Here is a 13948-nt window from a genome sequence, read left to right as displayed (position 1 = left end):
ATTAATCCTCCATACAGGCTGAAAATATTATTACCTCCATCAGCTTCTTCTGAGTTCAGCCTGGTGAGGCAGGTTACTGACAGGTTATCAGGCTAAAAACACTTTAGCTTCATCGTGAGTTCAGGTGTGGTTCATACCTATCGGTGTTTCTTCAGGTTTGAGGTTGAGTCCCTGGATGTTGAGAGCGTTTTCATGCTGGGAGGCAGAATTTGCATTGTACAGAGAAGTTCTGGGCCTCATCTGACTTAAATGCAAAATTATGTCTAAGTTTCCAGCCAAAGAATGAGTTTCTCTCTCTGGTAGCAGCCATGACTCCAGCAGCAGGTGGTAAAATCCATGGAAACACGGGTTGTTTCATTCATATAACAGTACAGTGGGAGGCTGCTCCAAGATAGCGGTCGATGTGGCGTCTATCATTTATATATTGTTGAGGATGGAGTTTTCTTCCCTCCGGTGCCGGGCTGGGCTCCCCTCCGATTGCTCCTCGTACCCTACAGATTCTTTCTTGGATCCCAAATAGAGTGCAGAAATAAAGAGTCCCAATGCAGATTTCCAACGCTGATTACAATTTATTTGTGTGAACCCTCTAGACAGAATTCTGGTCCTCTGTGTCCCTAGTCTGTCCACGAGCACCCCTCACTGACAGAGTCAGAGCAAAAGGCGATGTCTAATCTAATGTGTGTGTATTTTTGAAGTCTTCTGCTCACAGGCGGGGTGATATTTTCATTCTTCTGGATCACACATCCCTGGAGCTGGTTTGGGTTGGTTGGGCCTCTGCTTCTCTCGCACTGATGTGGATCAGGTGTTCCTCCTGTTGTCCCAGCACAGCCGCTCCGTGCCTGATAAGGAGTTGTCTTTCTGCACAGAGATACTCAAAGATTCCTTGCATGAACATTAGCGTATGTCTGATTAGGCGAGCAAGATTATAAGTCACAAGCTGCATTTCTCTATAATATTAAATAGGTCAGAAGACAGTAGAATAGTAATAGAAGTTGTAAATTTCCACAATATCTACAGCGCCTATTGTTTATAAATCTATGTTGGTGTCGCAGTTTGTGTCGTAAAGTGCTGTAAAATGCCATAAAGTGTTACAATGTCTGTATACGGCACGTATGTCTGTTGTAATTCTGGCATATTCTGTCTGCTTTTCAAAAGTAATCCGCCTGAGTAATCCTTGTTTTCATCAGATATACCTGTAATAAGATTACAGATTTTTTTAATCTACTGTAACGGATTACAGTTACTTTTTTTTTGTATCCTGAATATGTAGCGTTGTTATACGTAATCCGTTACTCCCCGACCCTGGAAATAGGCTACATCACTTAAATAGCTATAGTCAAAGTCACTGACTGTCATGATATTGACATGTCACTTGTTAAAAAAATTGTAGATAATATCGCAATACCACGAGCCCACATTTGCAATATATCATTTCAGTCTGGCTGTTTTCCAAGTAAAATGAAAATAGCAAAAGTGATACCACTATTCAAAAGTGGAAACAAACACAGTTTTACTAATTATCATCCGGTTCTTGTTGTCTCAGTTTTCAAAAATAACAGAAAAAATATGTACTTTTCGATTTGAAATTTTGTAAACAAACATCACCTAATAAGTGAAAACCAATACGGCTTTCGAGCTAAAAGAACCACTTCAATGGCTATAGCTCAAGCAGTTGAGGAAATTCCAAATGCATTGGACCAAAATAAATGCACTGTTGGCATTTTTATTGATTTAAGAAAAGCATTTCACACAATCAGTCACTCAATCTTAATAAGAAAACTTGAATGTTATGGTATCAGAGGAGTCGCTGGAAACTGGGTTAAAGATTACCTGACCGAAAGAGTTCAATATGTTCAAATGGGAGAATACACATCTGAAAAACTTGTCATTATCAGTGGCATTCCCCAGGGGTCAGTGTCGGGTCCTATTTTATTTAACCTCTGTATAAATGATATATTTCATGTCTCACAAACATTACAACTCTTTGCAGATGATACAAACATTTTTTATAGTAGTTCAGATCACAAAGAGCTGGTGGATACAGTAAATGTGGAAATGAACAAAATAAAGAAATGGATGGATTCAAACAAATTGTTATTAAATTTAAACAAAACAAAATGAATGACTTTTGGTAATCGCATAAGCAAACAAGAATTAGAAATTACAATTGACGGAGTACAAATTGAAAATGCATCTGAAAACAAATTTCTTGGCGTAATTATGGATAGCAAATTAACATGGAAAGCCCACATCAGTCACAGAAAATCGAATATAGCTAAGAACCTCTCGATTCCAAATAAAGCCAAACAATTTCTTGATCACACTGCACTCCGCTTGTTATATTACTCTTTGGTTCTCCCTTATTTCTCATATTGTGTTGAAGTATGGGGCAATAATTGCCAATCTGCAGTTAATCCACTGTTTTTATTGCAAAAAAGGGCAGTGCGGATCATTTACAAAGTTGGCTTTTTAGAACATACACATGATCTTTTCCTTCAGTCTAAATTATTAAAATTTCATGACCTTGTAAAATATTACACAGCAATTCTACTTTTCAAAGCATTCAATAATCAACTACCAAAAAATATGCAAAAATCATTTGTTCAAAAAGAAAAGTTATAATCTCAGAGGTTATGGAAATTTTATTTTGCCAACTGTCCGAACTACACGTAAAAGTTTTTGTGTGACTGTTTGTGGGATAAAACTGTGGAATGCTCTGGACTGACAGCAAAAGCTCTGCCAAAACATTCACAAATTCAAGTTCCTACTTAAAGACATGGTCTGGTCAAAATACAGAGAAACTTGTTCTAATTATGGATTGTCAAATTATGTTTCCCTGAATCTGTGACATGCTTGGCGCATGATGTTTCTTACCATCGCTGGTATGCGTTATCCTTCATTGTTACCGTGCTACCATTGTTGGTATTTTTGTCCTCACTATTGCTGGTATGTATCTGTTGTAATAGTCAAATGTTTCTGTGAGGAACACCATATGTGTACCTTTTGTCTAAAACCTTTGTGTTCTTTTTCTGAACGAGAATGAATTTTGCATTTGTCTTGTTTTTCTCTATTGTACAGATAAGGAAGTTAATTTCTTATATTTAGTTAAAGTGTAGCAGTCTACAACATTCTAAATGTACAAGAGCACAAACAGGAGCCACAAGAAACTAAAACTTGGTCTCTATGTTCTGGAAATCTGATGCACGGTCTCCGTTTTCAACTTCCTTTGTCTTTGTCTTGTTGCCTCGCCCCCTGTTGGAACAATGAAATTTTTCTTGAACTATTTTCCATGATCATGGTACATTTCTTTTTGCACATAGCAATGATTCCAATAAATGTACAGATTTTTTTAACTTACCTGAAAATCAGCTGTGTCTGTGATAATGTCTCTGGCAAAGCCTTTTTGTGTGTTTCTGGCAACACCCAACATATAACAGCCCCAAAAATGGTTAAAGTTCCCATTAGAATATATGGAAGTGACGTGTTGTATTGTCCTGCCAAAAAAGAACTTCAGGTTAAGAAAAACTGAATTTTCATTCATTGGAATGTTAAACTTGCTGCTATAAATTTTAGAGTTCATGTACTGTTGATTAAAGCCAGGGTTGGCGATTTTGGAAAACTAGCGTTAGCATGTAGCATCTCCCCAAGGCTCCACCTGGCTAGCTCCGCCCGGCTCCCACCCCATTGGAGGAGCTCCCATTGGGAGCGGAGACGCGGAGACGTTCATGGCGCGTGCGGCACTTCCGCGTCCAGTGCGTCCCTGGTGTAACCTGTCCTCAGTGCTTCGTTTCTTCATTTTGTTTTTCTTTATTTGTACTACGCCAAGGTATGGCGCACTCAACGGTAAGTAAACTCCCGAACATTCATCTCTGCCATTCTGCAACGACACTCTGTCCTTCTACGCGCGCACTGAACCAGGGTCAGTGCACACATACATGTACGCGCAGGGGGCAGGTCGAACGGCGAAGGGATTTGATTGGTTAAGGGCGACAGTAACTCAGTTGGTAGAGCGGGTTGTCTTATAACCGGAAGGTTGGTGGTTCGATCCCCGCTCCCGCAGGCGTAAAACTGGCGTTGTGTCCTTGGGCAAGAATGGTTGGTGGTGGTTGGAGGGGCTGATTGTGCAGATTGGCAGCCTCGCTTCCGTCAGTCTGCCCCAGGGCAGCTGTGGTGATAGTTGTAGCTTACCATCACTGAGTATGGTATGAAAGGGTTGATGTGATATTGCAGTGTGAAGCGCTTTGGGCTCTGTCAAGCAGGGTAAAAAGCGCTATAGTAGTCAATTTACCATTTAAAAAAAGGTGTCCCCTCAAGACTATTGGTTGCTGTTTTTCCCGTTTTACTCCTGCTGTAGATAGCGGATATTTTCCAAACTACTTTAAAAACACGCTATGAATTGCTTCCCATCAGGTCATAAAGATCATTTTTACCAGTATTTAAAAAAAATGTATCTCATTCAAATCGCCAACCCTAGCTTTAAAAGTGAGTGTTGATACATTTTCAAAAGGTAACATCATTGAGAGAGACATACTGTACATTCACCCACAAATAGCCTGCATGAACATTTTGGATAATGGGAAGCAGGAAGTGCACCTAAAGAAACCCTTCACATGCACAGTAATGCCAGGCTCACACTGGATGCATTCCAGCCGCAGAATGGACACCGCAGCTAATCCGTATTCATTAAAATCAATGCTATGGTCACACCGGCCATGGTTCGACTGCAGCCTGGCCAAGGAGCCATTGCGGAGCTCCGTTAACTTTCCACAAGGATCCAATATTTCCGCTGCTTTCTATTGAGTTAAACGGGTTTCATATTGTTTGGGGGAGAGAGCGACGAATCTTGCAACCTCCTCCAGGAGACCACAGAGGCACTGGAGACAGTGTGAGTGACAATGCTGCGGTAATTTTGTACCGGAGACATAACGCAGCCTGAACACATCCAGTGTGAGCCCGTAAAACAAAAGTTGAGTATGTAATTGGGGTTCTATAACTCCTGGATGACCACCTGAAGGAGGTATTGAAATCACTGAATGTTCCCTTCGAGCATGCACAGTTTGAGCATGCATACCAACAATGTCACCTATAACCGCTGGGTGAATCGAGGAAGTTAACAAGTTCCAGTGTCAGATTCGACTCCTGAAGAATCTTCTCACGTGAACATGAGGATTCTGAGTAAAACAACGCTCTGGTGGTAATCTGGGATTCATAGAACCATAGTTACATTCATAAGTTTTGTTCTATTTCATATTTCATTCCGACTGACCGGATCTCGAAAAAGTGCCGAGTGTCATCCCGGAGGAAACGGCGCATATCTCATCAAGGGGTACTCCCCTTAGGGTGGCCCATGATGTGGACACCGCCCTGATAGAGTGGCAGTATACGCTCGGTTGCAGGGGTCGCCCTGCTTTTCGGTAAGAACACAGAATGGCATCCAGGACCCAGTGGGATAAACCCTGCTTGGAGAGAGCAGAGCCCTTATCAGGGCCTTCATTGTAGACAAAATTTGTTCGGACATATGCACTCCTGCAGAAGTCTCCATGTTGCATCTCAGAGCTCTGACTGGACACAAGAGCTGTGCTCTGGCCCTAGAACTGCTCGATGGAGGGTCATGTTGAACGAGTTCCATCGGTTGGTTAGAGCGCAAACTGGAGAGCACCAGGATGTGGCCCCTGACCGCAATGCCTGCAACTTCTGCAAGCTTCGGACGATTTTGCTGCCACATACACCTTCAGGGTGGATGGAGATTGGCCTCTATTCAGAAGAGACTGCAAAAATTCCAGGACTGTGGGGACCAGACACAGCACAGGGTCCTCCCTACGGGTGTTGCACCACTGGGCAAACAGCTTCCATCTATTGTCATACTGCAGCCAGGTGGATGGCGCTCTGGTACTCAAGATGGTCCATCTGCGCAGCAGAGGAAACCATGTCTGCGCCAGCAAGAAGGGGGCCACAAGTAGCAGTGTGTGGCCCTCCTGAAGGACTCTCAGGAAGGTTGACCAAATCAAAGAGTGAGGCAGAAAGGAGGCCCTCCAACCAGAGGTGTGCCAGTGTGCCCTGACCCAGAGGGCTTGTGGGTTCCCTTCAAGGAAAACTGAAGTGAACAGTGGGTTGACTGCCAAAAAGACCCCAGATTGTGCACACCAACTCTGGGTGAAGGCACCACACTCCTGGTGAGGGACTCCGACAGGAAAGGGAGTCTGCTGGTTGATTCTGGCCCTCAGGTAGACCCAGGCCTACAGGTTGGCCAGATGGGGGGCCACCTACCTGAGCAATTCTGAAAAACATGCAGCAGCTGGGCAGACCTGGTGCTGCAGTGGTGGTTGATGTGGAAGAGAGCTGAGGTGTTGACTGAAGCTGTGTTCACACCGAACGCGATTTCCGTGATTTTGCGTCAAAATACAATTAAAAACAAATGGAAACGCGTGTTCCAGCCGCGACGAGATGCGACGCATCAGACGTGGCGCGTTGTCGCGACGCGTCAGACGAGTTTTCGCATAATAGCATAATAGGCTCTCGTGATGAGGTCATTGGTTATCGAACACTGGGGTCGGGGGCACCTCACAACTGACCGCAGAGACTCCTCCAGTGACACGATGAGGGATACTATGGCCAGTTAAACCTCAGGCTTGCATTACAGGATGACTTCAGCTGTGCCATGCATGGCCACCAAAGCTTGGCCATCTGCTGAAGCTCTGTGAGGGAGCCATACTGTCACTCCAGCATGAATACAGCTCCCTCAGGAAATCCTCTGAGGGAGAAACAGCAAATGCAGAATTGGGCTGCCTGTGCTGGAAGAAGGCTGGGCAGGCTGTAGGACCTCTCGTTGCAGCCTTTCCAAGGCTGCAAGCAGGACCACCCGGATTGAGTCATTCCCTGTGTCACTCAATAAGCCCCGAGCCGACAACAGGGATGTTGACTCTCACACCACAGAGACCTGATCACCCTCCTCATCATGAAAATGAGAGGCAGAAGCTGCAAGGGACACTATATCATCGTCAGGGACACATACTGGTGTGAACCGGGTGGATGACATCCTCACCTTGTCCACAGGAGTGGCTGGCTGCCATCCACGCAGGAGAGATCTCATTTCTGCCAGCTCTCTATACAGTTGATCTACTTCTGGGGTAAGCTGCTGCTCAGTCTTTGCCCTCCACCTGGGGGGTCTGGCCACAGCAGAAGTCCCCAATGGCACCTTGAGCATCTCAGGTGAGAAGATGGCACCCTGGAGAGGAGGGATCATCCTCAGCAACAGAGGATGCCTGCTCCAGCACAGAAACTCACAGACATGTAGCTGCAATCCATGCAGGGGTTGTCCAACAGCCCCTCCCCTGAGGTGATCACAGCGAAGACACCTTGGGCAGAGGTCATGACCATCATCTGCCTGGAGAGAAGTCCCACAGGCAGTGCAATGATGAGAGCTGTCCATTAAATTCTAGCTGAGCTGTGTCCTGGAGAAGGAAGTTGCACTGAGGCTTCCTCCTTTTCCTGCCCCTTTGCCAGGGACACCGTGCTCCGGAAAGCGGATGGGCAGAACCGGCAACAATAAGCCAGGACACTGCTGTGGTCTTCATCAGCTCCAAGAGGACACCCACCATGTGGTAAACAGCAACAGTGGGCCCCAATGGTAATAGTAGGAGAAATAGTATAGTGTGGCCCGAGCTAACATGACCGAGTTGCTAAACGGTCGGGATCATTCTGATAAGCCATGTGATGGGCGCATGAGTGGTGTTTCCCACCGCACCGGTGAAGCTGACACCAAGAGTGTTGCTAAGAGCTGTGGCCAGCAAGTCAACCTGCCGGGGAAGAGCAACTGCTGTCCACCCAACATTCAGCAACAAAACAGTAAGAGATTCAACAACTTTACCATCCGCTGGAAGTCACGAATGAATAAATCCCTGATCCAGTGGGTGCCCATTCTTGATGCCAATTGTTGAGATACCATTGCTACTGTTGATCCTGTTGCTCAAAACATAAAACAGTTGAATATACCCATGTAAATGATGAAAGGGGAGATGATGTTTCCAATACGGGCAGCCAGGGAGCAACATCCCACTGCTGTGTTTCTGATGACAGTTGGGAAGAGCTCCGATGAGAGGGCATACACCACACAGAAAGCAGCAGTGATGCCAAACTTTCCCAACATCTCAAGAGCCACAGCCACTCCTGGTAAACCTGCATGGAAATAAGGCATAAGAAACAAAAAAACAAAAAAAGTAATTTGAAATACTAATTGTTTTAACTCCAAGAGCTGATGAATAATAGAAATCTTGTCTAAATGACCAAAGCATGCTTTTGAAACATTTTAAAAGACTTGTTTTCTTTTCAATCCGTTAAAATAACGTTTTGATACATACAGATCTGCATAAGCATAGTGTGCCGCGGAAGGATATACTGGCGCACAGCAGCTGAGTCTATGGCTTTTACCGCTGATCTGCTCCGATATATCGTTCCGCGGAGCACTGCGCATGCGCAGGTCTGTGTTGATCAAAACGTTATTTTAACGGATTGAAAACAAAACACGTCTTTTAAAATGTTTTATAACCATTTGGATTTACTTCACGTGCTAATATGCCGTCTCCTTGACCACTGGAAGGAGTATTTTGTCCACTTTCGTCAGTCCGGCTCTGTTTACCTCCAGTAGTTGAGCTAAGCTAACTACGATGCTAACAGCTGGGATCCAGCCGCTGGATGCAGCGACACAATAAAGGTATGTATGCTCTTGTTTCACGATAAAAATGATAGGGATAGGGCGTGGGTCCAATATCTTCGGAGTATTCCTTGAAGCAAACAAAAATTTATTAGCGAATGTACTCAGAGTGCCCACCAACACCCTATCATATTGTGTATTTTCCATTTTCTAATCATTTCTGTTTGTATGCACCTTTGGCGCATATTTCATGAAGCAAATTATTTAAAAAAAAAAATTTTAAAAAAAATTTGCACATTACCGATTGGAATGAAGTTCACACAGAAGATCATAACGCCTCCGAGTAGGAGAGTGGAAGACTGACAAATGTGCCTGGAGCAGTACTGGAGCAAAACTAGGGCACTTAGGTAAGCTGGCACCTCTATGACAGCTGATATGAAGCAGTTTAGGTAAGGATCACCATACAAATTTGAAGTGTTCAGGACGAGAACATAGTAACTGATGGTGATGATGAACCTGTCAAGATAATATACACAAGAAACATGAGTGAAAACACAAAACCAAACCACAAAGAATTTTGGAATCAACTCTGAGTCATCTGGGAAGCCAAACATGTTCTCTCTTGATTGAACATGACTGGAGAATGGAAACTGTCAACTGCTGTGTTTGTTGATAATATTTTCAGGATTTATATTGCATCAACAAATTGATATACAAACCACAGAGATGAACAGACTAATGTAATGGAGAGAAGATTGCAGGATTTCAAAATGTCAAGTATGCTGGCTTTCTCCTCTTTCCTGACCATTGCATATTCAACCTGAAAAAACAAAGAAATATTTGAAGCAATTTAACAATTTCAAATACTGATCCTACTTGACAATAAATTACCTATAGGAGATTCTGATATTTGGGATAAAAATGCTTTGAAAAAGGTGGTATAGTTGCATCCCTAAGTATATCTCATTGTTTCCGTTAAAAATAAAAACTTTGTTCATAACAGTACCTCAGCTTTAGTGAAAATATCCAGCGGAGCCTCTACTTTATTCATCTTGGCGGCTTCTTTCAGGATGGCCTCTGCTTCCTCCACTTTCCCCTGAGAAAACAGCCATCGAGGAGACTCTGGGATCAACCTGGTCAGTTGAATACAAGAGTACAGTATGTGTTGAAAAACACAATCTTTTCACCAACATATGTATACATTTTCCAGAAAAACACGATTCAGACATATGTACATCCATCATAACATAAAGGATCTGACATGATTCAGTGAGCACAGGGGTGGAGGCCACTTCAGGGAGACTCGAAAAATGTTGGTTATTAATTCTTCTTTCAACTTTCCCAATAGCATTTGCAAGTCACAAATAACTGACAGGACGAGACATGTTGAAAGGATGGGTTTAGGTCTATTGATATGAATGTTCTCACCACCACAGAGGGATGTAGATCAAGCCTGTGGCAGCCATGGGAATCAGTAACAACCGCCACTCTCGGAGGAAATAGCCCGCTAAAGGCATCAACATGTACCCCACGGCCGAGCTCATACAGACTCCAAGAGAGCAGAACAGCACTCTGGTTTTGGGGCTGAGAATCTCTGACCCTGTGGGTGGCAGAAGTGAAACAATAACCCAGTCAATCAAACCTGGCGTAAACTTTGGCAAAATAATAATCTCAAGGAGCAACTTCTCTTAACCATTTATTTTCAATAAACACTCCGGTTAACGTCAGAATGGTGACATTCATACCTAGCACAAATCCAATGATGTAGTTCGAGTATCCCCCACCACCCACAAAGAAGAAGATGAAGGTGAAGATCTCCCAGTTGGGGGAGAATATTTGTGCCGTGAGAGAGACAACCTGAACAGCCATCATGATGAAGAGTGCTGGCTTCCTCCCGAACCTGTGTGTCAAATTGAGTTAATTAAATTTCTGTTTTCAAACCGCAACCAGGGATATTGGGAAAATTGTTTTGGAAAAAATAGCTTCTTCCTCACAAACCTGTCAGACAACTGGCCTGAGATCAGCGCTCCCACCAGCACACCACCGTAATAAATAGATGAGGACAGTGGAATTTTGTATGCATCGTCACAAACCAAGTCCCACTGCAAACAAATAATCGATCTGTCTCACATGGACATTTAATGGCACGCAAACACGCAAACAACCCTTTGAAAGAGTGGCACTGATTTATTGATGTGATACTTGGCCGTAGGCAGATCGTACCATTTCATATATTCACATAAAATGTGCAGACAAGTTACAACAGGGAATTCTGGGCTGCATTTTTCCAGCAATACAAAGAAATAAAATGAAAAACAACTTTGAAATTTGGAGTTTTGTTGCATTGCCTGTTTCCTTTAGATTCTCTCTTTCAGTATTGGAATATGTTTCTTTTTTTATGCTCATGTCAGTGGTTGGAATAAGCTGTTTTAAGTGCATATACAACAAATACGGTAATATTCTCAACAACTGATCTCTACTGACATACATATTTTATATTTCAAATAGCTTTAGGATCATTAAAAACTTAACAAGGCAATAAAGAATGAAACAACGCATCAAAACAAAAAATTAAAGATTCAGTGACTGCTCACCTCTGTTACAATAGTTGACTGGTAGATTTCTTTGCTGTATTTCCAGCCATCGAGACAACGCTCCCGAGGAATGTCACTCACGTTTACTTCGACATTTGGAATGGAGTTGTTTTGAGAGAAACTTTGCACAATCTCCAGGTTCAGCCTCCAGCAGGAGCTGCGCTGTGCAACACCGTTGACTGTTTCCATTGGAATCGTAACGTTTCTCCACATCTCACTGATGTTGTAGTTTTCAGGAATATGGCATTCATGAGATGGAGTGTCTCCGACAAATACTATATAACTTCCAATAAATCCATTTGGGAGGAGGCTGATGGCCAAGACAAAAAAGATCCTTCGTTGGAAGGGTCCCCAGGAGCCCAGAAAAGATGTGATGGTGTCAAAGTCCCTGATATTTTCACCTGTCATTGTTTCACAAAAAATTATTGATGATTCAAAGATAAAAACCACACTAAAGTAGAATTGGTGTTGATAGGCAGGTGACGGACTGCTGTCTACAACTCCATGATTTGCATTTGAAGCCAAAGTCAGCTATCAAGCTGAGCTCACACTTTATGTCCAGCCTTCACCTGACCTGGGAGGTTACGCGTTTACATAAAATGCTGTAAAACATTATGAAACATTTCCTCATCAATCTTGATATCAGTTAAATATTGTCATGACCGTGGGGGCAGCTGGAGGTCACTGTCCCATTGACTATGGACCAGGCCACTCGGCTTTATGGGAAGCAGGACTGCTTTGGGCCATTTTGGGGCCGTTCTGTGTGTGTTTTCGTGTTTATTTGCGTTCTGTTTCATTATGGTTGTGTTCTGTTTATTGATGTCGTGCTGTTCCCACCTTTTCTTTTGATATTGTGTTTATTTCATGTCGGACCGTAGACCGGGGGGTTGCTGGGGGAGTGACCCGGCTTGCATGCCGGCATTATTTTGTCTCCGTGTGTGGGTATGGAAAATGTTACTGGTGCTTCGTTGTTTTAACAATAAAGCCCGGTTGAGCAAAGAGTATCAGTCTCCTCTTCTCCTGCCTTCAAATCGCTGCTTGACACTACAATATATTGCCACAACTTTTATGCCTAAGCGATAAATTTACTGAATGAAAGGAGGAAACTGGAACTTCCATGAATGTGTTTTAGTGGAATTGTTCCCATGACGACAAATATTCACAGACAACTGAAGTTATGTCAGGACGCTGCACCCAGTGTTGACTTTGATTCATGATTTGAAGGGGCTGTATCATGCAAGATTCACTTTTTGTATGTTTTAACCTTGTTATATAGTTATGAACTCAACAAAAACACCACCAAAGTGTTTTTTTCCTTCGTGCCTGCGTGTTTGAGCTTTCCTCGTGTTTCTGCTGCTCAGAGAGGCAGCCCCTCCCGCACCTGTGAAAACGCTCTGTTTCCCATGTTCACGTCACACGGAGAAGATGGCTCCCCTGAGCCCCCCTCCCGCAGGCCCTCGGCAGTCGGCGTTGCCGCTTTTTTCTAACTCTGATTACGGAGATAAACTTTCACCATCGTCTGAAAGCAACAATCAAGCAAGAGCAAGAGTCTGAAGGGTCTGCGCTTGGTGAGTTTCTAACAGGAAAAGACGCGTTTTCGCGTGTCGAGAAGCTAGAGTTAAAGAGCTAAAGCTAGCCAGCGTATTTGTTTTGAAGTGCTGATTGGTTGAAGTACGCTGTCAGTCAAAGTCCACAGGGGGAGAGGCGGGATTTACTTTTCCTTAGCGCCAAAAATAAACTATTACCACGTTAATGCCATTTCTAGGGTTTGGACTAGCTAAAAAAGCATGATGCAGCCCCTTTAATATACTTTAACTGTTCTTCAAGTAATAGATTCCCACGTTCCTGTGGACAAATTTGGGAACATTATCTTATGTTTGTATTGTTCTGTGGGTACTTTATTGTGTTGGAGTTAGTAGTGTCAGTGGCACAGGCAGAGCCGGCTCTCGGCATAGGTGAACTTGGCGGCCGCCTCGTGCGCAACATCCAGAGGGGGGGGGCGCCCCGACGCTCCGTGCTCCGTGTGAGCACCGCTCTGCGCCGATCTGACGGTCCGTGTGAGCACCGCACTGCTTGTCATCGGCACCGCTCGGCAACTCTCGGCACCTCTCGGGACCCCCCCCCCACCACTCCCGCAGGCCGCTTGTGTCGGGCTCGGCTCGGGCGCCTGAGAAGCCCGGGCTGGCCCTGGGCACGAGACAGTATTGTTTTCTTGTTTACAGATCCGGTTGGATCTGTCATCCTATCAAGCTTGTGGTATCAAATTTAATCATTAAACGAAACAGGTTATTGAATAAGCTTTAGAATCTTCAGTAAGCATAATTTCTCACCTTTAGACCATCTTGTTTCGTTATCTGTGAGCCTCAGCTTTCCAGCTCCTGACAGTCTTGTACACTGTAATTATTCAATAATAACTATAGAAGCAGACCCAGTTATACCGGTCAAAAGTTTTAGAACACCCCAATTTTTCCAGTGTTTTTACTGAAAATTATGCCGTTTAATGTCTCATTGCACTCAGACGTCAAAGCATAGTGCAAATAAGCAATTGGAGTCAAAAAAGAAATTATGGAATCAATTTATAGACCAAAATGTATTCTAAACTGTTGACTCATCAAAGTAGCCACCTTTGGCAGATATAACAGCTGAACACACACGTGGCATTCTTTCTACAATAGAAATCAAATATTCTTCAGAAAGTTCTTCC

At 43.7% G+C, this 13948-nt stretch overlaps 1 protein-coding gene across 1 annotated transcript; it reads right to left on the bottom strand.

The window, feature by feature from the left end:
• Window positions 1-3120: 3120 nt before the first annotated feature.
• LOC115395706 (solute carrier family 22 member 4-like) lies at window positions 3121-11652 on the bottom strand. Its single transcript, XM_030101339.1, has 10 exons — window positions 11245-11652; window positions 10649-10752; window positions 10396-10550; window positions 10079-10250; window positions 9657-9783; window positions 9370-9470; window positions 8952-9166; window positions 7993-8175; window positions 3359-3494; window positions 3121-3130 (listed from the first exon to the last, which is right to left on the bottom strand). The coding sequence occupies exons 1-10, from the start codon at window positions 11650-11652 to the stop codon at window positions 3121-3123; spliced, it is 1611 nt and encodes a 536-aa protein (XP_029957199.1).
• Window positions 11653-13948: the final 2296 nt, after the last annotated feature.

The sequence above is a fragment of the Salarias fasciatus genome, chromosome 10 (genome assembly GCF_902148845.1).
Source record: "Salarias fasciatus chromosome 10, fSalaFa1.1, whole genome shotgun sequence".
In the NCBI taxonomy this organism is placed as follows: Eukaryota; Metazoa; Chordata; class Actinopteri; order Blenniiformes; family Blenniidae; genus Salarias; species Salarias fasciatus.
This window is presented reverse-complemented; position numbering and strand designations above follow the sequence as displayed.

Coding starts and splice junctions, on each gene's coding strand:
- LOC115395706 (XM_030101339.1), bottom strand. CDS start 11,652: ATGACAGGTGAAAATATCAGGGACTTTGACACCATCACATCTTTTCTG. Junction 10,753..11,244: donor AGTCAACTATTGTAACAGAG/GTGAGCAGTCAC, acceptor ATTTGTTTGCAG/TGGGACTTGGTTTGTGACGA. Junction 3,495..7,992: donor CCCTTTCATCATTTACATGG/GTATATTCAACT, acceptor CTTTTTTGGCAG/GACAATACAACACGTCACTT.